Raw genomic sequence first — 26,735 nt, 5'->3', positions numbered from 1 at the left:
TGTTCTGGCACATTAGTCCTCAACAAATATTCATTCCACGTAGTAGTAGCAGTAGCTAGCACAGAAGTCCTCAGTGAATGTTGTCTTTGATTGTCAGGCTTGTGCTCTTTACATTTTACTGTCGTGCCTCTAGGCAACTTTTTATTTTCTTAATCTTTGCTTTTCTTATTCAAAGTAAGGTCTAAGACTTAAATGTGATTCGTGTATGAAGATACTACTGAAGCTATGACTTCTTAGATTTGATTTCTACCTTTTATTTCCAAAGAGTATATTAAGGGATTAGAGAGTATGGAAAGAGAAAATACCTTCTCTTGACTTCAAAGAACTAAAAATATAAGGAGCATATTAAGAGAAATAAAGGCAGTCAACAATTATTCTCAACAATTTTTAAAATGGTAAATATTGTATTATAGAAGATCCAAATGTCTGTCTTTGACACCATCTCTGTCTCAAGCCCACTAACTGTAAATGATTTTAGAAAAAGCCATTCCTTTGTATAAGTATTGGAAGTAAAGGTATATTCAGTTTTAATAAAAACAAACTAAACTTGAGAAAGAACTAATACTTTGAGGCTGGTGGATGAGTAGACTGGCAGGTAGTTTGAGAAGATGCTGTGAAGCAGGGTACAGTCAAAGATGACGAAAATGGGAAAATACGTGTCTCCCAAAGCTTCAGTTAATCACAGAGGGACTTGGTTTTTTTTCTTTTATATATATTATTATTATTTTTTTAAGATTTAATTATTTATTTGACAGAGAGATTACAGAGAGGCAGGCAGAGAGGGAGGGGGAAGCAGGCTCCCTGCCAAGCAGAGAGATCATGACCTGAGCCGAAGGCAGAGGCTTCACCCACTGAGCCACCCAGGAGCCCCAAATCTCCATTTCTGACAGGTTATCTTTGCTACCTGTCTTTTTGGATATTTGTTACATTTAAAAATAACATTCAAAAGCTGATGTGGATGACCTTTGGATGACAGTATCAATGTTACTTATTCAAATATTGGTGTTTTCGGGGCACCTGGGTGGCTCAGTGGGTTAAGCCGCTGCCTTCGGGCTCAGATCATGATCTCAGGGTCCTGGGATCGATCCCCGAATTGGGCTCTCTGCTCAGCGGGGAGCCTGCTTCCTCCTCTCTCTCTGCCTGCCTCTCTGCCTACTTGTGATCTCTGTCTGTCAAATAAATAAATAAAATCTTTAAAAAATAAAATCAAATACTGGTGTTTTCAAAGCCTGCTAATGAATTTGTTCTAGGTATGAGGCTAGCAAGTAAATCACTCTACAAAACGATATCACATTTGGTATATTATAAATAGAATAAAATCATGAATTTATATGAATAAGCATAGGAGATATTAATATGTTCAAAATGTTAATAATGCTTTGAAGTTGAGGCAGTGTTTCTTCTAAGCCCTTTATGTTGGGCATTTTGTTAGGTGTTTATTACCACAATTAAACCCCCAAACCCTGTGAAGTATTACATTCGGTTAGTGTTACTAACATGCAACTAATACAGCAAAATGAAATGGAACTGAACAATTGCTGAAAGATGTTTCATTAGTTGGTATGCATAATCTACTTAATATTTTTAGTTAATTCTTATAGTGACATTGAAACATTAACGTGTTGTTTTCCTCTTTTCAGGTTGTATCTGCTTTTGGAAAACAAGAAGCAGAAAGGAAATTTGAAACTCTGTTAAATCGCTTGTCACATCCTCCATCATTCACAACAGTAAGAGTAAATACACATCTAGCCTCAGTGCAACATGTGAAAGATCTTTTGTTTGATGAACTTAAGAAGGTATGTGCAAATTTTCTATGTCATTATATCAGTAATTGCATTTCTACAATCTTGTGGAATGTTGTAGAATGTTGCTCTCCAACATGGGGCCCGATCCCAGGACTCCTGGACCATGACCTGAGTGGACGCTTAACTGACTGGGCCACCCAGGTGCCCCTACATTTCAGATTTCTTAGTAGCCATCTGTTAGGTAAGGTTGGTCTGAAATCTCCTTTGCCTGGAAGAAGCGAAAGTCAGGAGAGTTCTTGATATGGTAGAAATACTGATTGCTAAAATATAAATTTTTTCTCTCATCAACTTAGAAATAAATTGATTTTTAAGAGTTTTTCTAGGTAGTATATGGATGCCACAGAGCAATGGAAATACCTATTATTGTTACTATTCTTTCATATAGTATGTGAAAATGCATGATTTAAAATTCCTGGCCTACATGGCTGAGACTTGTTCTGAAATACTTGCATGTTGCTCTCCCTAAGACTGTAGTATCCTTGCTATCCCTTCCACTATTCTGCTCTTTATTCTGATGAGTGCAATGCCCAGTTATTTTCTTCCGCAATAGTAGTGTTCTGGTACATATTGAAAAACCCACTTTCTGAGAAAAACAACCCTTTGTAGCACTTGCTGATTTCAGTGGTGTAAATACTCCCACTGCGGTCAATTTCAAGCTACCAGTGTGACCTTGAAATTGGACAGAGATGCACATAGTTGGTTCTCCTGAGACTGTGTGAGCTGGTCTTGACACCTACACTCCTGGTCATGCACCCATTTCCAGTTTGAAGACCAAGTATAATAGAGGATACTGAAAATCCTGAACTTTTGCCAAAAAGCATTTATTTCCCTTAGAAAAACTGACATGGCATTCAGTATTGGTGGTGTTTAATAAATAGTATTTAATAATCTCAAACCTTAATGTCCTATTCAGAATGTTTCCTTAAAAGAGTACGATGTGCAATTCTATATTGGTTATGTGTTTTCAAAATAAGTCACTTAAGGTAAACATGGGTTGTCTTTATAAAGCCAAACTGTAAACAAAATTGAACCTTATAAAGAAATCGATATACTTCAGAATAAAACACAGAGAAAACATAGTTGTTTCGAAGTCTTTGTTTTTTATAGTGTTATGTGGAATAAAGTAAGAATATCTTAAACCAAGCTTCATGCTCTGCTAGGTAATGACAATGAAAAGACCTGTAAATTGAAATCTGTCAATTATATTGATGGCTTCATAATTCTGTTTATTTTTAACAGCAGTTTAATGGATTAAGTATTCCTATTCTTCAACATCCAGACCTTCAGGATGTCTTACTTATTCCTGTTATTGGACCTAGGTTTGTAATTATTTTATTTTCAAATGAAATTTTTCAAAAAATTTGTCATACTTTTTTTTTCTTACTGTTTGGTGATACTAAGTTTCTCTATTATTAGCAATTTCATATAGACAGACAATTCACAAATTCATAAATGCAACTTCGTATTCTCTCTTAGAAGATATTATAAAAGAGTAGGAATGGGTCCAGATACCTTGAAAGTAATGCCTTTTAGGTCCATTTGGTGCAGTGATTGGTGGCTTTTCCTCCTACTTCGTAAGAAACTTCATTTGTTTACTTATATGTATTAAGAGGTTCCAAGGCTAATTTAAAACTTTTTTTGAGCTTCCACAAAAATATGTAACAACATTCTTCCTGCTTTCATATTTAATGTGTTTGTAAAATTTTATTCATTAATTCAGTTACATTAATTTACTATGTATGTTCTATGAGTAGAACAGGCACTGTTCTCATTATGTATTTGGAAGGCATATGTTTGAAAACCGGGGGGAAAAACTTTCATATTTTAATGAAAATCATTTAGGATTATAGATTTGCATACCTATTCACTTCTAAAAGGAGCAAATCAGTTTTTTGTTTTTAAAACTCATTATCACTATTGGGGCGCCTGGGTGGCTCAGTGGGTTAAGCCGCTGCCTTCGGCTCAGGTCATGATCTCGGGGTCCTGGGATCGAGTCCCACATCGGGCTCTCTGCTCAGCAGGGAGCCTGCTTCCCTCTCTCTCTCTCTGCCTGCCTCTCTGTCTACTGTGATCTCTCTCTGTCAAATAAATAAATAAAATCTTTAAAAAAAAAAAAAAAAAAAAAACTCATTATCACTATTATTATTATATTCCTTTCCATTATGAAAAATGAGGAAGTTGTTACACTTAATTTTTTAAAAATCTTAAATTTTATCCCCTAAAACATCCACCAGCCAATTTTTATTTACTGTGTTAGTTCTTTAAGCATTGCACAGGCTTATAACATTGTTATTCTAGAAGCACAATTCAAATGAATGCTTTGCTTACTTTTAGTCCTAATAGTTCATTCCTGAGTTCTTTGTCTTGATTACTCTTGGTTGGTGACCTTAGTCATTTATCAGGTCTGCGGCACCTGTTTCCCGTCTCCAAAGTAACTATTCTCATCTCCACAGTATTTACACTCTGGCTTCAGAATTGCCTGTTGCCTTTATATTTAAACAATAGATCGGCCAATTATAGTACTTTCAGGTCCCATATTATTTCCCTTAGCACTTTGTAGACATTGCTTTCGGAATGTTATGTATCAAGTGTTGATGTGAAAAAAAATCAGAGGCCCAGCGAACAGCATCTTAGTTTTTGCTTGGAGATCTACAGGTTCTCCATCACTGAACTTTAGAAACTGGGTTAAGATATAGCTTGATTTTTTTTTTTTTACCATTCTTTCTTTTTTTTATTAATTATTTTTATTAACATATAATGTGTTATTTGCCTCAGGGGTACAGGTCTGTGAATCGTCAGGCTTACACATTTCACAGCACTCACCATAGCACATACACTCCCCCATGTCCATAACGCAACCACCCTTCCATACCCTCTCTCCCCCCAGCACCCTTAGTTTGTTTTGTGCCATTCTCTTATATTTTAATGAAACAGTGTAACTCTTTCGTTAGGAGTCTTTCAGTATCATATTTTTCTGTATTCTGTATAAGAACACTAGGGGGCGCCTGGGTGGCTCAGTCAGTTAAGTGCTTCCAGCTCACGTCTGGGATCAAGCCCCATGAGCCCCCCATAGGACTCCCTGCTCTTTGGATGGTCTGTTTCTCCTTCTCCCTTCACCCTGTGCTCATGTGCTTGCTCACGTGCACTCTCTCTATCTTGCAAATGAATAAATAAAATCTTAAAAAAAAAACCACTAGGGCTATAGGTTGGATTTCCAGTGCAGATACCCCCTGTGTTGGGGCACCCCAAGACAGCCCCCAGGTTTGGTGATTGGCTAGAAGGATTCACAGGACTCATCATGTAGTTGTGCTCATGGTGAAGATTTATTACAAGAAAGGACACAAAAAACTGCAAAGGAAAGGGTACATGGGACAAAGCCTGGAGGAAGCCAGGCACAAGCTTCCAAGAGACCTCTCTCCCATGGAGTTACTAGGACATGCTTAATTCCTCTAGCAATGAATTTTGACGGGAGTTAAATAGATGTCTAGGAGGGAAGCTTATTAGAGACTCAGTGGCAAGTGTTTTATCGGGTGCTGGTCATGTTGGTGCTCTCTGCCCTGCATATACCAAAATTTCAGCCTCTGGAAAGGAGAACAGGTGTTCAGAACAAAGCACATTGCTTGTACAAACATTTAGGAACAATAATCCACTCTTATTGTTACAGAAGGTTTTCAGTCAGTCCTGGGAACTGTTTCCCAGTCACGTTTGCAGATACCAGCCAAGGGTTGATCTTATAAGCAGGCCTTTCTAAAAATAGCAGTCTCAAGCCTGTTGTGTTCTCTCTTATTTCCGAGACTTTCTTATCGTTTATTTTTCAGTTCACTACTTTTTTTATCTAGTTTTTCTTAGATTCCATTTTGAATTATTCCTTTTAGTTTGTTTTTGAGAATATAACGACCCATTTGAAATTTTTTTCTTTGGGTTTTTGTTTTTGTTTCATTTTGCTACTATCTATGTCTAGGTCCGAGGTTGAATGAATCCTTTCTGCTTCTCTAACTCACTGGAGGAAAGCAGTTGCATTCACATAGCTTCTTCGAGTTTGCAGTTTGCTCAAAAATGATATAGAATGGTGTGAACTGTGTCCCTCTACAGCTAAACAGATGTGTTTTTAAAAAAATGCTTTCACTGAGTTTTCCCTGTGGCACGTTTCTAGTCCTGGTGAGCACAGCTGATAAAGACGGAGGTTCTCTGTGAAGGGTTCCAGCTCACAGCTTTTTTTTTTTGCATGGGCCTTTAATGATAGCTTCTGCTTAGTTGAGTCTGGTGAGGAGCACCAAACTCGGTTGCTCTTTCCCTTCCCTTAGCTACTTTCAGGCAGTTTATCCGGATTTGTCAGGGAAGGTGCATTTGTGCTGACGACCCTGTTCCTCTGTCAGCTGTGTCTGCTGTGAGCGGGACACGAACAAGACCTTCTCAGATTCTCATTTCTCACCCTGAACCCCCAGTCCAGGTTCTAAGTAATAAATATTTGATTAGGCCTCCATGAGATTTTACTTTTCAGAGACATTTATACCCTGTTGAGGAACTAGGTTTGATCCAGATTTCTGTGTCAGACAGTTATTCCTCCTCAGTGGAAATATAGCTGTTGGCCAGTTTTATTATAAATGGCATGCCCTTCTCAGATCGTTGTTTCTTTCTTCCTTTCTACAGACTTGAGAAAAAGAAATACACTCTCAGTGTTTTACTGATCTTTTACTGTAAACTCAATATCCTATAATAATTTAAAATACCGAATAGAGGTTAAACTGCATTTGTAGATAATGAACAATTTTAAAAGTAATTTCTCACCATAAATTCTGGTACCCTCAGTTTACTTAATATCATACTTAATATGCGGATTAAATCTATTTTAACATTGCTTAAGGTTTTATCATTGGTAATGTCATGAGATTGAACATAAGATCGTAGTGTTGAATTTGATGGTATCAATGTCAACATTATTTGGAAAAACTTAGGAGAAAATTGAATGCTAGGCTTCTCTTGTTATGCATGTTTTTGACATTCTACCCAAACATCATTTTCTAAAGACTGAATTTATACTAGTAGAATTTTTTAGGTCAACATTCAATTCATAATTTTTAAAGATCTCTATATTTTTTTTTTTTTACTAGTGTACCTCCCTTTTTGACAAAAATCTCAGCAAAATATTTCCAACAGGTCAGAAAATTTTCTTTTTTTCCTTTGCAATGAATAACTAATCCAGTAGCATAATTCTCTTGAGATCCAAATGAGGCTGGATTTGCCTCTCTCAGCCTGCTTGATTTCCATCTTTCATCTTTCTTGCTGGTATCAGCACTTTAATATTTCAATTGCTGTTTGTGTATATGAAATAATATGGTAAATGCAATAGAATGTTCAAGTAATTGCACAAAAATGGTTGATTAAGTACAGATGGCAGTCCTGCTGAAAAAGAAATATTTGTTGGCATGCAATAATACACAACATCTTAAAATTATAATCATTATCTCCTATTTGGTGTAGAGTTGCCAATATGTGCAGTTAAATGCCAAATTGAGGGGCGCCTGGGTGGCTCAGTTGGTTATGCGTCTGCCTTTGGCTCAGGTCCTGATCCCAGGGTCCCAGGATTGAGCCCCGTGTCAGGCTCCCTGCTTAGTGGGGAGTCTGCTTCTCCCACTCCCTCTCCCACACCTCCTGCTTATGCTCAAATGAGAGCTTTCTCTCTCACACTCTGTCTCAAATAAATAAAATCTTAAAGAAAAAAAAGCCAAATGGGTAAGTTTATATTTTTATATATATTTTAGTAGGACATTCTCATAATCCCACTCTTTAATTTGTAAACACCTCATTTTTAAAGCTATTTTACTAGTTTTCTCTTAATCTGAGTACCTTCATAGGATTTTCCCTCCTATCTGTATTACTGTACTATCAGAAGGTCCTCTTTTTTAATGTTGTTTACTTTATTTATAAATATTGCAATAAAAAATTAAACTTTTAGCATGTGTTATGGCCCTGCATCAACTCACATTTCCTTTTATCTTTGCTGCCTCAAACTTTCCCCTTCAGCAAAGCTGAATTGTACCTTGATACTTGCATATTTGGGATCTTATGTTTTTATACAGTTAGTCCTAGTGTTGAGGGATCCCCAAGACCACTCCCTGGCTTGATGACTCTAGGATGACTCATAGGATTCAGCATATAGTAGTACTTGTGACTATGATTTATTACAGTGAAGTAATCTGAAGCAGAATCAGCAAAGGGAGGGGGCACCTGGGAAAAAGTACAGGGAGAACCAGTTGAAAGCTTACAGAATTCTCTTCCAATGGAGTCACACAGGAAACACTCAATTCCCTCAGGAACAGGTTTGACAACCTGTAAGATGTTGCCAGCCAGGGAAATTCATTAGCAACTCGTGTCCAGGATTTTTATTAGCATCTGGTCATGTAAGTACTCCCTGCCTGGCACATGCTCACATTCTGGCCTCTCAGAAGGAAAGTCGTTGTTGGCTGTAACGGTAATATTTGTACAGATGATTTAAGCATAGTGAGCTATTCTCATCAGTGAATAGGGGGTATCCTTCTGAAATCTGAGTTCCCACATGGCAGCCAGGGACCAGCCTTGTAACCATGCTGTCCAAAGAAGGGATAGTAATTCAGGACTGCTATGTTAACTCTTTTTTCCGTAGCTGGTCTTTCTGTCATCTCCATGAAATGGTTATTCCCATAAAAACATTCTGCTTAAAACTGCAAGGTTCTATTTCCCAAGACATTTTTCGGATTGGTGCTATGTCTAAGACCCAAGGGTGTTACAAAGATGAATGAAATGCAGTTGATTGGTTTAACAACGGGAAACTTTGTATGAGTCAGGCTGTTAAAAGCGCTGCAGTGAAGATTTTAATAAAGTACCATCAGACACAGAATAGGAAGGACTGAGTGAAAGTAAGTTGGTAAAGATTTTCAAGTAGATATTATTTCATTTGAGCCTTGAAGGTGTTTAGGCATTAGGCAGGTGGGGTAAGATGGTCAAGGTTATGTGAGGTGGGGAGAAAGCAAAAGTACGGAAGCCTGAAAATACAAGTTGGCTCGTGTCAAAGTGATCAGGTTTGGCTATTTAGTTGCTTTTTCAGAGAGGGTGGTGAAACAGTGAGGTTGAAGAAGTTGGGAGAGGCCAGCTGTGAAATGTAAAAGATTTTTTTTTTTAAACTAAGGAATGTTTAGTTTTTGTACTTTTTTAAGACCTTATTTATTTATTTCACAGAGATCACAAGTAGGCAGAGAGGCAGGCAGAGAGAGAGAGAGGAGGAAGCAGGGTCCCTGCTGAGCAGAGAACCCTATGTGGGGCTCGATCCCAGGACCCTGAGATCATGACCTGAGCAGAAGGCCGAGGTTGTAACCCACTGAGCCACCCAGGTAACCCAGGAATACTTAGTTTTTTGCTTAGAACATAGGAGCCAAAGAATACTGATAGTAGCATAAAGCTATTTTTTCCAACCACATGGAGGTCATGATCCATTAGTAGGTTGTAAAATCAACTTAATGTCTTTTTTTTAAAGCATTTTTAAAAAGAAATGGGATATTTCATAAGGTATCATATTGTACTGCACATACAGAAGGTATTTCATAATATGAAATATATTATGAAATATGATATGATTATAATATATAATCATGTAATATGATTATGTATGTATTATATGATATAAATATAAGTGTATAAATGTATGTGTGTGTACACATATATATACACATATGTCCTGAGTTGTGATATTAAGTGCATTTCTGTGGGTTACAATGAAAAAAGTTAAAGGAAGAATTATAAGACTGGAAACAAATTAGGAAATCATTTTAGAGTGTTTTATTTCCAACAATTTGGTAACCTAGATACCTGAAAATGTTTCCACTTACATACACCTAGGAATACTAAATAAAAAATAAGACCATAAAATGCACAACTGAGTGATTGACAGTGTAAGTGGATATTCAGGGGTTAGAATGAAGAGTAACTGAAAGCAGAACAGTAAGCATGTGAATGAATGTTCAGGGTTTGGGAAATGTGGGAGAGGAGGTGGTTGGTCTTCTAAATTTAGAGGTTTTCCTTTTAATATAGGAAGTAAAGTGAGAAATATCCAGAAGTCAGTGCAAGACAATAATTAAGGAGTTATATCTCTCATCTTCTTTAAAAAATTTATTTTTTTAACCAACGGAGCCATCCAGGCACCCTTGGATCTCTCTTGTCTTAGGGTTTGGGTTGAAGAAAACAGATCTGTGAATGTGAAACTATGGTTCCATACCTTATAAAGGTTTGGAATTCAAATTCATGCTACCCAAGTGGTCTTAAAACCAGAAATCTGGGAAATTAATATAAAAACGTGATCCCAAGCCAGTTCTTGAGGTGCTTGGCAAAAGCCAGGCAAAACCGTTTTTGAGAGGCACACATTCTATCCAGGCCATCCTCATGGTTGAAAGCTACACAAGGATTCAAACCACCATAAGTGAGAACAGCATATGTCACAAATTGAAGGATCAGATTTCCCCCCAAACTTTAGCAGATTAGAGCTATCTAGTAGAGACTTTAAAATCAAATTTCTTAAAATGATTAAAAACAAAAGCAGAATCTAAAGTATAAAGATCCCAAGAGGAAAAGAGTAGAATTGAAAAAAAGTCTAGAAATAAGAATATCATCATTAAAATAAAAAATCTGTTCAGTGAGTTAAATTGTACCTTAGACCCAACTGATGGAGAATTATTGAAGTAGAAGACCCATGGGAAATGATCTGGAATGCAGCAGAGATTGATAAATAAAAATGTGAAGTTGAATCGAGTCAAAAATAGAATGAAAAGATACTTCATATTTCTAATAAGTTGCAAATGTAGAGAATAGAAGTAATGAGAGACAACATTCAGAAGTGTAATGACTAAGAATTTTCCACAATTGATTTAAGAAGTACAGTGAGTCTGGGGGCACCTGGTTGGCACAGTCGATTGAGCATCTGACTTGTTTTCAGCTTAGGTCACGGTCTTGGGGTCATGGGATCAGGCCCCAGTTTGGGCTTCAAGCTTAGCTCTGAGTCTGCTTGGGACTGACTCATACTCCTAATCCCAACCCCCTCTAAAATAAATAAAATCTAAAAAAAAAAAAAAAGTACAATGAGTCTAAAGCCAAAAGTAAAAATAATTCCATGTCTACTTCATAATGAAACTGCAGAACACCAAAGACATAAAGATCTGAAAACCGTTAAAGGTAAAAAAGGCAAAAAGTTATTTCAGTAATCAAGTTAGAAGCTGATAATATGTCTGATGTTGGAGGATGGGTCTAGAAGACCTGTCAGAGAATTAGGGGTGGTGTGATTTGGTAACACTGCAAGTATTGAGTTTGAGGATTTAGGAAGAAGGGATTTAAAATGACGTTGAGGCTTCCAGTTTGGCTATCGAGGCAGATGACAGCACTTAGTTCAAGATTGGCAATGGAACAATGGAAAGATTTGGGATGTGCCAAAGATGGAGCGTCAGGGGGAAGGTAACATTGTTTAGGACTTGCTAAGTTTGAAGTAACTACGAGAAACCTACATACAGCAATGTGCAAGTGATTAGAAATACCAATTCAGAGTCTAGAAGGGCTGAACATGAGAACACATAGGTCATTTTTGTAAGTGATTATTGAAAGTCTGAGCTTGCCGAGAGTAGAATGCAAGGTGAGAGGAGATGCAGCATGTTTTGGAACATGGGGGAATGGAGCTCTTTAAGAAGTGGATAGGGAATGAGCAGGTAGAACATGAGAAACAAGTGGTATAAAACTGAGAAGCTCCGTGAGATTTGACCATCTGGAGATCATGGAAGAAAGAGAGGACACGCTTCTTTCCTGCAGCAAGGAGATGTGACAACACATGTGCGATATTGCCAGCGCAGACATGCATAAGAGACTCAGTGCTTAAGGTCTTTATTCAGGGCTGATCACGTAGGCACCCCCTGACTTTTGAAAACGTCTTTTCTGTGAATTAGAAGTAGTACTCAGATGTTAGTGGTCTAATGGAATGAATGGAAGGTGAGAAATTGGAAAACAAAAAAGTTGGACAGTAAAGGAAGAATAAAATCATCTGGTTTAAAATATGACTAGTTGACCATGCAGCAATATACCATCTTAGAAATGTTTTAGAATTCCTTGTATATTGTCTCTTTTAGTCATTGAAGATAAGGACATTATTTTTCCCTTCTAAATCCACCATGGAAACTGTGGTGCTCTTTAAATTATTAAGCAGTTTTTGGTGCTACTTTATTGCTTTCTACGGGATAGAGCCCTATTTTTTCTTTTCTCAAGCGTGCTCCATCCCCCTTTCTAAACCACTTCCTCTCTATATTTATCCTTTTTTTTCAACTGCTTTTTCTTATTTATTCTTTCGTGGCGTGATCTTGGGACAGTCAGGAGTAAAGGGGTTATTTAGGGTTTAGATTGAAACATTAAAAAGTTTGGTGGGGGTTGGAGGTGTATTACTCTGTCAAAATTGCTCATCTTACTTCTCTAGGAAGAATATAAAAAAACAACATTGTGAAGCAATTGTTGGAGCACAATGTGGCAATGCAGTGTTAAGAGGAGCCCATGTCTATGTTCCAGGAATTGTGTCAGCTTCAAAATGTAAGTGCAGTGTTTCAGCCTCCCTGTACAAGAAAAGATTCTTTAAAATCTGTATACATTATCAAGTGGAAAACGTATTAAACTATCATTCAGATGCATTTCAAATTTACTTTTATCAGATATTTTCCAAGTTTTACATTTGGGATAGCTAGAAAGAGATTTATCTGATATGGTCTAACAAATTGGGCATCTGTATATGGTTTTTTGCCATTTTTTTTTCCTTATAAAAGTGTGTGAGATGATGTTTATAGGATCATTACTCATTAATAGAGTGTAAGATGTCAGTGAAATTTTATTTTCTATTCTTAACTCCATTGCCCTCAGACTTCCGTTATTTGTGAGGGTAACCTTTAGAACTTGGGATCTTAATATTGGAATAAAAGCCAGTATTCTTAATTTACTCACTCAGTTGATGACATGTGCTTAATAAGCTAGTCACTGTGGTTCAGTCTTAATTTATTGGGCTCGAAGTCAAGACACATGGGTTTTGATCTATTCAAAAGTTATTCAGTCTGTGGACTTATTTTATCTATGAAATGAATAATTTGACCTACATTAGGTTGTGCTAAACTACTGGCCAAGTCTAGCCCATGTCTGTTTTTGCATGGCTCACAGCTGAAAATGGGTTTTCCATTTTGAAAAGATTGTTTAATTTTTTTTTTAAAGATTTTATTTATTTATTTGACAGACAGAGATCACAAGTAGGCAGAGAGAGAGAGAGAGAGAGGAGGAAACAGGCTCCCCACAGAGCAGCGAGCCCAATGTGGGGCTCGATCCCAGGACCCTGGGATCATGACCCGAGCCGAAGGCAGAGGCTTTAACCCACTGAGCCACCCAGGCGCCCCTGAAAAGATTGTTTTAAAAAAATACAAAGAAGAATATGCCAAGAGACCTTATGTGGCTCATAAAGCCCAAGGAATTCACTTGCCCTTTGTAGGAAAAGTTCATTGACATTTGATCTATGTGATTTGAGCCGTCCTTCGAATGGCCTAGTTGATAGACTGCTCACTACTGTTTCCAAGTTAATGGGCTAGACAAATTTATGACAGGCTATGTCTAAGAACATGAAAGTGGAATTGAGTTTCCCATTATTAAAGTCAGTGGGATTGGTTACTGAAAATCATTTAATGAAATGACTACAAAACCTAGACTTAATCAGCCATAAGAATCAACTCCATATGCTGTGTAGTTTCAAGGTGTTCTGAGTATGTACATATATATGTACACGTAGGTACGTGCACCTATGTATACACATTCTCATGTATATACATACATGCACACAGACATATATATGAATGTACTTATCATTAAAATCTCTGCCTTAATTGCTATAATAGAAAGCCAGAGAAATAACAATAGGGTTATGGGATTTAGAAACATTTCTTTGAGGGATTTTAGTGTACATTTTTGATGAATCTTTTTAAAGAAAACTTAGAACTTTGAGGAATGAGCCAAAGATACCAAACTTACATGAAATTGTTTAGGGAATGTTAGGTTTGGAAAAAATAATTTAAACAATAAATATCCTTCATTTTCTGCTTTGCTAAAGGGTTCCAATTTAGATAGGATGTTTTGAAACTTGTACTTTTTGTTCTCCTAGAAAAATAATCTCCCGTTAGATATGTTGTTATGGAACATTTAAAAGTATAAGGAGTTATTTTGAGATAACGAGCCAGTTTAGACCTCTTCATGCCCACTATTGAAGCCCTTAGATGTCCTGAGTATAGCTTAAAGAATTTTCACTATTCTTCTACCAAAATATGGTCTAATTAGTATAAGCCGATTTTCTTTTTTCTTAGTTATGAAAGCTGGAGATGTTATTTCTGTATACTCTGATATTAAAGGCAAATGCAAGAAAGGAGCCAAAGAATTTGATGGAACAAAAGTATTTCTTGGAAATGGGATTTCTGAACTAAGCCGCAAAGAAATCTTCAGTGGACTACCTGAACTAAAGTATGTCATCAAATGTTTGGGGGAAGTATGCATTCTTTTTGGTGGTTTGAGGAAAATAAAAACAATGTAAAAAATATATCTAGTTGCATTATAAAATTTTTTTTGGCATAAATTTGACTGGAAAATAATTGTTCAATGCATATTTCCATGTTTTTTTGAAAAATTACTTTTGGGTAAAAGTAAATGTTTAAATTAAAGTTTTTAAATTAAAGTTAAAATAAATTAAATTAAGTTTTAAATTAAAGTTTTTATTAAAAAATTTTTTTTATCAGAAAGCCAGGAGTCACATGGCTACTTGTGGTCAAGAATTAATACTTGAATCTGGGGTGCCTGGGTAGCTCAGTTGGTTGAGCATCCAACTCTTGATTTCAGCTCAGGTCATGATCTCGTGGTCGTGGGATCGGTCCCCATGTCAGGCTCCATGCTCAGTGTGGAGTCTGTTTTAGATCTTTCTCTGCCCCTTCCTGGCTCATGCTTACACATGCTCTCTCTCAAATCTTTTTTAAAAAAAAACATTTGGATTTACTCAAACCAAATTAAAAAACAGTTTTAAATCACCTTGGGTTGCCACTGATTCTAAATAAATTACATCTGTTGGCAATCCAGAGTCATTTTGCTTCATATTTTCAGTCTATTTAAGGAGTTGTGGACAACTCCGTTACTCCACCATTGACAGCTGATGTAGACATGCTGAAAACGGAATTTATCTGTGCAGAATTGGACAACATCCCTGATTCCTGGAACAGTTTTCATGTTGCAGCAGTCTGGGTTTATAGTTGAAATTAATTCCTTTGAAGAGACAGGTTATTGGATTAACTAACTGTGGATAGCGGTACTTTCCAAGTGGCCAACAGCAAAGATTTTATTCTCCTCAGAAGACTTTATGAATATAAAGATAAGGCTTATATATGTTCTGTTTATCTTTAGGTCTGTAATAGAAAATTGACATTTTAACTTCCTCCTTTGCTTCTGTTATTAGTGGTACACTCTTCATTCTCTCTTTTTTTGTGACTGGCTTGATTTTTTTCCCCTGAATTATAATTGATACATAATACTGTATTTCAGGTGTACAACACAGTGATTCAATATTCATATGCATTAGGAAGTGGTCACCACAATAAGGCATTACCATCTGTGGTTATACAAAGTTAACAATATTATTAACTATATTTCCTATGATGTACCTTACATCCCCGTGTTTTATTGATAACTTATTTCATCTTGTTTATAATTTATTTAATCCCCATAACTCATTTATAACTGGAAAGTTAGTCTTTTTCACCTTATTCATTACCCCAACCCCTTTCTCTGTGGCACCCATCAGATCTCTGTGTCTATGTTTCTGTTTCTGTTTTGTTCATTTGTTTTTTAGATTCCACATATAAGTGAAATCATACGGTATTTGTCTTTGTCTGACTTACTTCACTTAGCATAATACCCTCTGGGATAGTCTATGTTGTCATGTTGGCAAAATATTATTCTTATGACTAATATTCCTTTGTGTGTGTGTGTGTGGGTGTGTACCACATTTTCTTAATCCATTCATTTATCAGTGGACTCGTTTCTTCCTGTGGTGGACTTCTACATTTTTTAAAATTTCTACTTTCTTATAATTGATTTCTAGTTTCATATTGTTGTGGTAAGAAGAGAAGCTTGATATGATTTTAGTCTTGTTAAATTAGTATTTGTTTTGTGGCATAACATGATCTATCCAGGAAAATGTTACATGGACATTTGAGAAGAATGTGTATTCTGCTGTTTGTTTTTTGTTTGTTTGTTTTTGTTTGTTTGTTTGTTTTGCTGTTTGGGGATTGAATATCCTGTATGTATCAAGTCCGTATGGTTTGATATGTTGTTTGCTGTTACTACATTATTTTCTGTCTGTGCCATCTATCCTCTGATGTAAATGTGGTGTTAAAGTCCCCTACTATGATCATTACTATTATTAATGATTCTCTTTATGATTATGTAATGCTCTTTGTCTCTTATTACAGCCTTTGTTTTAAAGTCTGTTTTGTGTCCTACATGCATTGCTACCCCTGCTTTCTCTTCGTTTCCATTCACATGGAATATTTTTTTGTAGCCCTGTCTGTATTTGTCTTTGGGTCTGACATGAATCTCTTGTAGTCAGCTTATAGATGGGTCCATTCCTTCATGCTATGTGTTTTGCTTGGATTTTTTTAGTTCACTTTCCTTTAAAGTAATTACTGATATATGTGCACTTATTGCCATTTTGTTATTTGTTTTCTGAATGTTTTTGTAATTCTATGTTCTTCTCTTGGGATTTGGTTATTTTAGTGTTATGTTTGGATTACTTCCTCTTTATTTTTTGTGTACCTATTATAGGTTTTCGGTTTGTAGTAACCATGAGATTTGTCTATAGTAACCTATGTATATAACAGTCCATTTCACGTGTGGTTGCTTAAATATGAACACATTCTAAAACATTTCTCCCCTCCCTGCCGTATTTTATGTTTATGCCACTATATTTTACATCTTTTTATTTTTTGTATTCCTTAACCAATTATTATAGATAGTAGTTGATTTTACGACTCTTTTATCTTTTAACCTTCAGACTACCTTTGTAAGTGGTAGATCCACTACCTTTACGATATAGTTGCCTTTACCAGTTAGATTTTTTTCTTTCATGTGTTTTATTTCTAGTTACGGCCTTTCCTTATAGAAGTCTGTTTAATATTATAAAACTAGGTCGGGGTGATGAACTACTTTAACTTCTGCTTCTCTGGGAAACTCTTTATCTCCACCTTCAATCGTGAATGATGACCTTGCTGAGTATTCTTGATTATAAGCACTCTGAATGTCTTGTGCCACTCATTCTCTCCTGGCCTACAAAGTTTGTGCTGAGAAATCAGCTGATAGCCTTATGGAGGTTCCCCTGTATATAACTATTTTTTTTTCCTGCTGCTTTTAAAGATCTGTCATTATTTTAAATTTTTGACCCTTTAATTATGATGTATCTTGGTGTGGATCTCTTTGGGTTCATCACTTTGGGGATTCTCTTTTTCCTAGATCTGGAAATTTGTTTCCTTTGCCAGGTGAGGGAATTTTTCGTCTATTTCTCAAATAAAATTTCAGCTCCTTTATCTATCTCCTCTTTCTGGGACTCCTATACAGGGAATTTTAGTGCACCTGATGTTAGCTCACAGGTTCCTTAAACTATTCTCATTTTTCAAATTCCTTTTTCTTTTTGTTGTTCAGTTTGGGTGATTTTTTTACTACCTTGTTTTCCAGAGCACTGCCTTGTTCTTCTGTATTACTAATCTGCTGTTTGTTCCCTATAGTGTATTTTTATTTCTGTTATTCTTCAGCTCTGATTGGAACTTTTTAATCTTTTCTTTTTGTTGAAGTTCTTACTGTGTTTATCCTTTTTTGTCCCGAGTTTGATGAGCAATTTTATGGCGATTACTTTGGACTTTCTATTGGATAAATTGTTTATTTCCATTCTGTTTAGTTCTTTTTCTGATGTTTTGTGTTATTCTTTTGTTTGGAACATATTCTTCTCTCTCCTCATTATGCCTAACTCTGTGTTTCTGTGTATTAGGTAGCTCATCTACATCTCCTGGCTTCGAAGGAGTGGCTTTTACATAAGCGATGTCCTGTAGGGCCCAGTAGTGCAATTCTCTTACCCTGGTACCCAGACACAGGTGTCTCAGCGGTGTCTCCTGAGTGGGCTGTGTGTGTCCTCCTCTTATGGCAGCCCCTTGACAGCTGCAGGTGCACTCTTGGGTGAGGCTGGCTTCCCTCCCCTGCCTGGTTAGCTGGAGGCCTATTCCTGATGGATACAGGTGTGCTGGTGGATGGAGTCCTGTAGACTGCGAGGCTCTTCTAAGGGGCAGGATTGTATGAGGCTCTCAGTGGGGTGTACACCCTGGCGGTAGCATTCTAGAGAGAGGATTTCAAAATGGTGTCTGTCATCTCCAGCATCAGCAGGGCAGAACAAGATAGCAAAAATGGCTGTCAGCAGTGTCTTACTCCTCAGGAGGGCCCCCCTCCCCCATCCCCTTCATCAGGTGCTCCAAGATTAGTAAGTAGGCCTACTTCACCTATGGTCTGTGTGCTTTTTGATCTAGCTTTTGATCTTTTTTGATCTTTTTGATGTGGTTTTGATCTGATTTGAAACCATTTGTACTGGTTTCTGGGTTGAGTTTCTGTGCAAGCTCTTTATGAGTGGGGTTTCTTTTCCTTACAGTTTTGTAGTTTTCCTGGACATACTTTGTATTGGTTTTTAAGGCCAGATGTTTTGGAAGCTCATCTCTTAATGCACTATCTAAGGGTTGGGTTGTCGGATGTGGAGTTTGAATCTCTCCTCACGGAGGTAACATTTCTTTGAGGTCTGTTCTGACCGTGGAATGGTGCTCCAGAGTTGTAGTTTTTGCCTAAGCAAGACTATATTTTTGCCTCTTCTACTCATCTTGGTGCTGTCCCTTGTTGTGAGGGCTCTCTTCATCCATTTTCTAGGTCCTGTTCACTTTGTTGTGTTTGTGGGAGGAGGTGAGCTCAGATCTTACTCTTCTGCCATCTTCCACTCTTCATTCTCTTATATTATTCAATGTAGTATTTCCAGTAACTTTGCTGACAGACCTTTCTGAGTAATGTTTGTTGGTAGAAGTAGCAGACAGCCATCTTTCAGAAAGTTGTTGATTTTTTTCTTAAGATTTTATTTATTTATCTGACAGAGATCACAAGTAGGCAGAGAGGCAGGCAGAGAGAGAGGGGGAAATAGGCTCCCCGCTGAGCAGAGCACCCAATGCGGGGCTCAGTCCCAGGACCCCAGGATCATGACCTGAGCCTAAGGCAGAGGCTTTAACCCACTGAGCCACCTAGGTGCCCCGATTTTTTTTTTTTTCCGATTTTTTTTTTTTAACTCAACTTTTAAACTCAGCATTCAGTATGCTCTTAGGATTTCTTTTTCTGCCTATATGAGGAAAAACATGCTTCCATAACAAAGAAATGCTATGCATATATCATGTTTCTTATTATAAAATTTTAGAACTGTGCCTACTAGTGGTACTTTGTTATTGAACTAGTAAATTTGCACCCTTTGTTTTCTTAAATTACAGTGGAGTTCAGTCATAGATTTCATAGAGGTAGATTAATTTACTAACAGCCTTTTTATCATATGAGATCTGGTGATTTCCATTATTATATGGAGATACATATTACAAAAACAGTTGTTTTTTTTATTAAAGATTTTTTTGTGGGGTGCCTGGGTGGCTTAGTCGGTCAAGCATCTGCCTTTGGCTCGGGTCATCCTCCCGGGGTCCTGGGATAGAGCCCTGCGTTGGGCACCTTGCTCAGCAGGGAGCCTTCTTCTCCCTCTCCCTGTACGTCTCCCCATGCCCATGCTCTCTCTCAAATAAATAAAAATAAAACCTTAAAAATTTTAAAAAATAAAATTTACCCTATCCCCCCCAAAATAGTCAAAAAGAAAGAAACATAATCCCATACTGGAACAATAATTGGTTTAAATTATTCCTTGTCAAGTTGTTTTAAGTTGAACACTAGAAAGATGGACTACTTGTGCTGGTGGTCAGAAGGAGATACTCAAAGAAATAGCAGAACTTGAAGTGCTAGGAAGGAACTGGCTTAGAAAGGCAGATATAAAAATGTTAACGTTTGAGTATTTTTCAGAGGACTAGTGTCCTGCAAGTCAGAAAGTCATTTAAATTATGAAAGAGTGAGCAGGTCATGGAATTCAAGGTGTCCAGTAGTCGGTCCAGACTGGGCTGGGGCTGAGGTGTCGATCAAGGTCAGTGCACTGTTGTGTCAACAAACGACTGACTTTTGAATGTGAGGCTATGACTTTTCAGAAGATTCCTTTGTATTTTTTCTGGTCAGGGGCAGGAATTATGTGGGAAATGTTTAGATTTGATCCTGGCTGGAGCAAGGACCAAACACTAACTGATTAACTAAGTCTGATTTAACTCTGATTAAAAGTACAGATTCAGACATATCAAGTGGTAAACAAATGAGTGAGGATAAAAGGGATGGGTAGAAGGAGAAAGGAGTTAACGTTTATTGTATGACAAAGGATGTTAGAACCGAGTGGACATCGTAGTCATAACCACTGCAGTTGCAGTCCAGGAGTATCTACAGAAATCGTTTCATCTAAAGAGCAGTGTAAACCGTTCCTGTTATGGCATAATAATAATTTGGTCTTTGGGTTTCTGGCTCACAGCTCCCCAAATCCTTGGAATCTCTGCAGTAATGAGTGTCTTTTATATGCTAATGAGATGACTGGTAGCCGGGTGTCCCTTGATAGCTTCTGATAGGCGCTTGCTGGAGAAACCAACCTTGTATTTAGAATGTTGGAACTTGTAGCTCTACCCCAGACCTCCAGGGAGGGGAGAGGGCCTGGTCAGTGGTCAGTGAATTAATCAATCATGCCTATGTCGTGAAACCTCCATAAAGACTCCTAGGTGGTGGAGTTTGGGTTGGTGAACACATCTGGGCGCAGGGAGAGTGGTGAACCATAATACCTCTCCCTTACCTTCTCCTGTGCATCTCTTTCCTTTGGCCATTTCTAAGTTGTATTCTCCATAGTAAACCGTACTAGTAAGTGTTGTTCTGAATTCTGTGAGTTGTTCTAGTGAATTTTCAAACCCGAGGAGGGCAGTGTGGAAACCCCCAAATTTGCAGCCCATTGGTCAGAAGTACAGATGGCAACCCAGATGTGCCGCTGGCATCTGGAGTGACACTGGTTGTGTCGGATCCAACTGCTGAGCCCATGGCATCTTACAGTAACCCCTGGCAGATTGTGTCAGGGCTGAACTGGAGTGAAGGACTCCCAGCTGGTGTGAGAGAAAACGCCGCACATTTGGTGTCAGGAGTATTATGGGTAAAATGAGCCCACCTCCCTACATAAAGCTGAGTGCAAACCATCCATATAGATGCTTCTCTGTGAACACTGGTTCAGAAGCTCTGACCTTGTCTAGTGCACTGGACCGGAGGAGTTTGTTCTTGTTCTCCTTGTTTAGACTCTCTTCCTTGCTTGTACTCCTGTACCTGGTTTAAATCCAGATTCTTAATCTTGCCTTTATTACCAGGATGCACTTTTTCTGTGCCCCTCTAATCCCTGGAACATGGTGTTGATTTCCCTTTTTTTCTTGCTCTCAGTGGTGTGGCCTGATACAACAGGCCATGTTTGGCTTTCTCCAACAGTATTTGTGTGCTTTCTCTTCCCTGTGATGGTCTCTGACAGCCACTCCCAGATGACAATGTTTGAGCTGATGAATCATCGGCCATCATGTTTTCCTGGGTCCTGGCCCTTCCTGCTCTGATCAGTTCCACTGCCACTTTTAACATGGGATAAAGGTAGAAAAGCTCATCTTGAGGATTGTGTCAGTACTGGGCAGTTACTCTCTAAAGAGATGAGAGAGTTGTGTGGCATATTTGTGGTTGTTTAGCATCAGCATGATTCTTAGATATATTTTTATTTTTCATACAAGTACCTAGGCATAGTGCCTTGTAAACTGCAGCATTCAAAAAATGTTTATTGAATTAAAAGCTGTTAACAGTGATCATGAATCTGTTACCAGAAAGATTAGAATGAATCAACAAATAAAGATTCAGATGTTAGAGAAAGACAAATACCATATGATCTCATATGTGGAATTTAAGAAACAAAACAAATGTATGAAGGGGGAAAAAAGAAATCAAAAAACAGACTTTTATCTGTAGAAAACAAACAGATGGTTCTCAGATGGGGAGGTGGGTAGGGATGGGTGAAATAGGTGAAAGGGATTAAGAGTATGCTTATCCTGGGGTGCTTCTGTGGTGTGGTCCATTAAGCATCTGACTCTTGGTTTCAGCTCAGGTCGTGATCTCAGGGTCATGAGATCGAGCCCCAAGTCAGGCTCCGCACTCAGTGCTGAGTCTTCTTGTGACTCTCCCTTTCCCTCTGCCCCACTCTCTCTCGTGCATGCATGTGCTCTCTCTCTCTTTAAAATAAATCTTTTTTTTTTTTTTTAAGATTTTATTTATTTGACAGAGAGAGACACGGCAAGAGAGGGAACACAAGCAGGGGGAGTGGGAGAGGGAGAAGCAGGCTCCTTGCAGAGCAGGGAGCCTGATGCGGGGCTCGATCCCAGGATCATGGGATCATGACCTGAGCCGAAGGCAGACACTTAATGGCTGAGCCACCCAGGCACCCCTAAAATAAATAAATCTTTAAAGGAAAAAAAGAGTATACTTATGAGTATACTCTTATATACTTATATGTAGTATGTAAGAGATGAGCACTAAGTAATATATAGAAATGTTGAATCACGATATTGTACACCTGAAACATAACACTGTATACTGGCATTAAAAATAAAGTAAGATGGGGCACCTGGGTGGCGCAGTGGGTGAAAGCCTCTGCCTTCGGCTCAGGTCATGATCCCAGGGTCCTGGGATTGAGCCCCGCATCGGGCTCTCTGCTCAGCTGGGAGCCTGCTTCCCCCTCTGTCTGTCTCTGCCTGCCTCTCTGCCTACTTGTGATCTCTGTCTGTCAAATAAATAAACAAAATCTTAAAAAAAAAAAAAAGTAAGAATAAATGCTTTATGTTAACATAAATAGTATTTTTAATTGCATAGCTATGTTTAAAAAAAAAAAGGATTCACGTTCTTTGCCTTTCTCATTTGTTCAACTCTCTGAAGAAACTCCTTTGTGCCTAAATGAAAAATATATGGAACTATCCTTTTTAGCTTTCTGATGGCCTTCTATTGCAAGGAATAAGTCATGAACAATTCACAGGAATAGCCTAAGTATTGTGGTATTGAGTAAAAGAGGTTTTTAAAATTTTTTTTTTTAAAGATTTTATTTATTTATTTGGCAGAGAGAAATCACAAATAGGCAGAGAGGCAGGCAGAGAGAGAGGAGGAAGCAGGCTCCCTGCTGAGCAGAGAGCCCCACGTGGGGCTCCATCCCAGGACCCTGGGATCATGACCTGAGCCGAAGGCAGAGGCTTAACCCACTGAGCCACCCAGGCGCCCCAAGTAAAAGAGGTTTTTAAAAAGGGAGAACATCTTTTATTTGTTGTGCAATGTGGGTATGTTCCTGGAAGTTGAATTTGTATGGACTCAGGAATTTATGCAGACTAATGTTTGATTTTTCTACTTTTCAGAGGTATAGGCATAAGAATGACAGAACCAATATATCTCAGCCCCTCATTTGACAATGTACTGCCCAGCTACTTATTTTTACAGGCAAGTATATGTAAGGGTAAAATATTTAATGACATTGAAACATAATCTCAGTGAGTTATTTAAAATCTAAGTTTTTTTTCTATTACCATACTTTTTGTGATTTATTTTTCTGATCTACCTTTGGTAAAGCAGTAGAAACAAAAAACAAAAACAAAACAAAAACCCCAACCTTTGTACATGTTCTCTTCTTTTTCTCAGCTGATTTTAACCTTTTTTTTAAAAAAACCTTCTCTTGCCCAAAAGTGTTTTAATTGCTTATTAGCCTCTACTGCTGTTTCTTGAAAACTAATTTAGAAAATACATTACTTTAAAAAAAATGCATTACAGGGGCACCTGGGTAGCTCCATCGGTTAAGTATCTGCCTTTGGCTCACGTCATGATCCCAGGGTCCTGCATCAGGCTCCTTGTTCAGTGGAAAATCTGCTTCTCTCCCTCTACCTTCACCTTGTGTGCACTTTCTCTGTGAAATAAATAAAATATTTTTTAAAAATGCATTACTTTGGGATATTATTCTGTTTTATTTAAGGCAAATTGTTACCCTAGAATAGCAATCCTTATGTGATCAAAACTAATAATGATTTTTTTTAACTAATAATGATTTAATAGTATAATGTAATTGGTTGCCATATGGCTTATTGTTGTAGCTACATGAGTTGTCCAATCTCATATTTCTAGGTGCCAATCAGAAATAGTAAGATTGGTTTACATTTTACTTTTCTCCTACAGAAATGTGGTAGTGGCAGGGAGATAGGAACCCAGACGTCTTTGAGTGGCATTAGTAGCATAAAACTAGAATTCTTAAGTGGGTGTTAGATGGTGAAGCACCTGAAATTGCAAAATTTTGTACATTTTCTTAGAAAAAGATCCAGAGCTTTGTTATATTTCTGAAAGGGCTTTTGGCCTTCAAAATATTGAGACCGCTGAATTGAGGGGGGAAAAATGTGCTTTTTTTGTTAAATTGTTAGGAGAAATACATCATGCATGTGTGTGTCTCATGTATGAATGTCCAGTGAGATCATAGGATACTCTTGGAAACTGAATTTTCTGACACTGGTATGTTTACAGAAAACCTATTCTTGACAGAGGATGTTGTACTGGATTACCTCCAAAGATTTCTTTATGTTCTCTTATTCTGAATTTTAAAAGGACTTAGAATCATTGGTAGTTGATTTTTTTTTTTTTCTTTATAGAATTTGCCATCTGCTGTAGTAGCTCATGTTCTAGATCCTCAACCCGGAGAGAAGATTCTGGATTTGTGTGCAGCACCCGGAGGCAAAACAACACACATTGCAGCATTAATGCATGATCAGGTGAGACTGTCTTCACAGCAAAAACTACTCTCAACATATTACATGTTTCAGTGTTGAAGGTGGAACCTCACGTAACTTAAGGAATATTATATAGACATTTATAATCTGAATTATTTCAGATTCAGCCAAAGTGAAGACTGTTCAGTAATGGCATTCATCACATGTTGAGTTCAGTAGATAATTATCATTTATGAAGACTATCTGAAGATCTTCTTGAATCCCAAATTTACTAATACATTTGTAGAGTAGAAGTCTTCTTCATAAAATTACATTTAAATGCAACATTTAAGAGACTTTTTTATGTTCTTATTAGACTTGACACTTTTTAAACTACTAAAATCTGCCTCTGAAACTTAATTTGATAGCACGTTATTGAAGTATCAATATATATATTGATAATATATGTGTACATTATGATATGTGCTCATCAAACACATTTTCTTGAGATTCATAAAAACCTTATGATCTGTTGCATTAAGCCTGTTGCATTGTCATAAAATATAGTAAGTCTTGGATGACTTTATTTCAGATTTTATGGCTTTTCCCCCACATACATTTATTTGACAATATGTTTCCTTTCATTATGGGTTACTTTGTGTTTAGAACTCAGTGTGACCTTGTCACTCACTGTGACCATTCTGTGCTGCACCTAAGATTCTTCAGCTCAAGAAGAATAGGGCCAGTTGATGCTATCTTTCTTCTTGTTTCAAATCATAAAATTACATGGTTCCTGAAATGCTTAGACACACTATTATCTTCACCTACTTTGATCTGGAGGCAGATTTTAATTGATTGGTTGGTCGATTAAACAGATAGTGCTTATATATGGCAAGTACTGGGGATGCAGCAATAAACCACTGGGACCAAAATTGTCTTTGTCGTGTAGCTTCCCTTCTAGTTAAGAGGAGACAGATAATAAACTAAATGAATACAAGTTATGGCATGTAGGATCGAGGTAAGGGCGCTGGTGAGCAAGAGAGGAAGGAAAGGGCCTTCGGGACTGTGGAGGGGAGTAGGTATGCAGTTTTTAGGAGGGTAGTGAGAAATACACCCTGTGAAGATGGTTTTTGAGGAAAGACTTTGAGGTGATGAGCAACATGGAGGTCTGTGGGACACACGTTTTCTCTTGAGAAAAAGCAAGTGTGGTTGCTCTGAGGCTGGAGCGCACCTGACCTGTTGGAGGAGCCTCTGCATTTTGCTGCATTTTGCTAAGAAAGACAAAGTGAGAAAGACAGGAGGAAGAAAAGAGACCAGAGAGAGGGACGCCCAGGGGAGGATGTTTGGGTCTAGCTGTTGGTAGGGTCTCACAGGATGTTGGCTATGCTCGAGTGATGGGAAGTCACAGAAGAGTGACATAAGCCTCTTTACTATTTCCAGTATCCTTTTGGCTGTTGCCTTGAAAACAGACTGGAGGAGGGCAGGGGTGACTGGTCTGAGACAGTAATTCAGGGAAGCATTATGGAGGTGGCAAGAAGTTCTGGACATGTGTTTAAGGTGGAGTTGTAAGGAGCTGCCGATGCACTGGATGTGGGTAATGGAAATGAGAGTGATCAAGGGTGACTCCTACAGATTTTGGGTAAGGGTGACTATGGGAAGAGCAAGTTCTGCAGGGAAAAGTCAGAAAGTTAGTTTTGGAGATACTAAGCTGAAGTGTCTGTTAGACTGCAACGGATGAGTTGAGCAGGCAATTGGATATTTGAGCCTAGAGTTCAGGACAGAGGTATAGACTGGAAATAAATATATAGATTGGACATGTAAAGATATATAAAATAGAAATTTGGAAGTCATCAGCTTACAGATAATATGTAAAGCCATAAAACTGATATGGGTGGCAATAGGGAGTAGAAGAGGCTGGAAGACTGAGCCGTGT

The 26,735-nt window shown here is 37.7% G+C and overlaps 1 protein-coding gene across 1 annotated transcript in view; it reads left to right on the top strand.

Annotated features, from left to right (window-relative positions):
- NSUN6 (NOP2/Sun RNA methyltransferase 6) overlaps positions 1-26,735 on the top strand; it is a 56,603-nt gene that overhangs the window by 1,341 nt on the left and 28,527 nt on the right. Inside the window, exons 2-7 of the mRNA XM_080810101.1 lie at positions 1,641-1,796; positions 3,045-3,124; positions 12,283-12,392; positions 14,192-14,345; positions 23,474-23,555; positions 24,746-24,865. Of these exons, the coding sequence (XP_080666227.1) occupies positions 1,641-1,796; positions 3,045-3,124; positions 12,283-12,392; positions 14,192-14,345; positions 23,474-23,555; positions 24,746-24,865 (702 nt within the window). The remainder of the gene's footprint in view (positions 1-1,640; positions 1,797-3,044; positions 3,125-12,282; positions 12,393-14,191; positions 14,346-23,473; positions 23,556-24,745; positions 24,866-26,735) is intronic.

Source organism: Martes martes (assembly GCF_963455335.1).
Source record: "Martes martes genome assembly, chromosome: 8".
Lineage (NCBI taxonomy): Eukaryota > Metazoa > Chordata > Mammalia > Carnivora > Mustelidae > Martes > Martes martes.
This window is presented reverse-complemented; position numbering and strand designations above follow the sequence as displayed.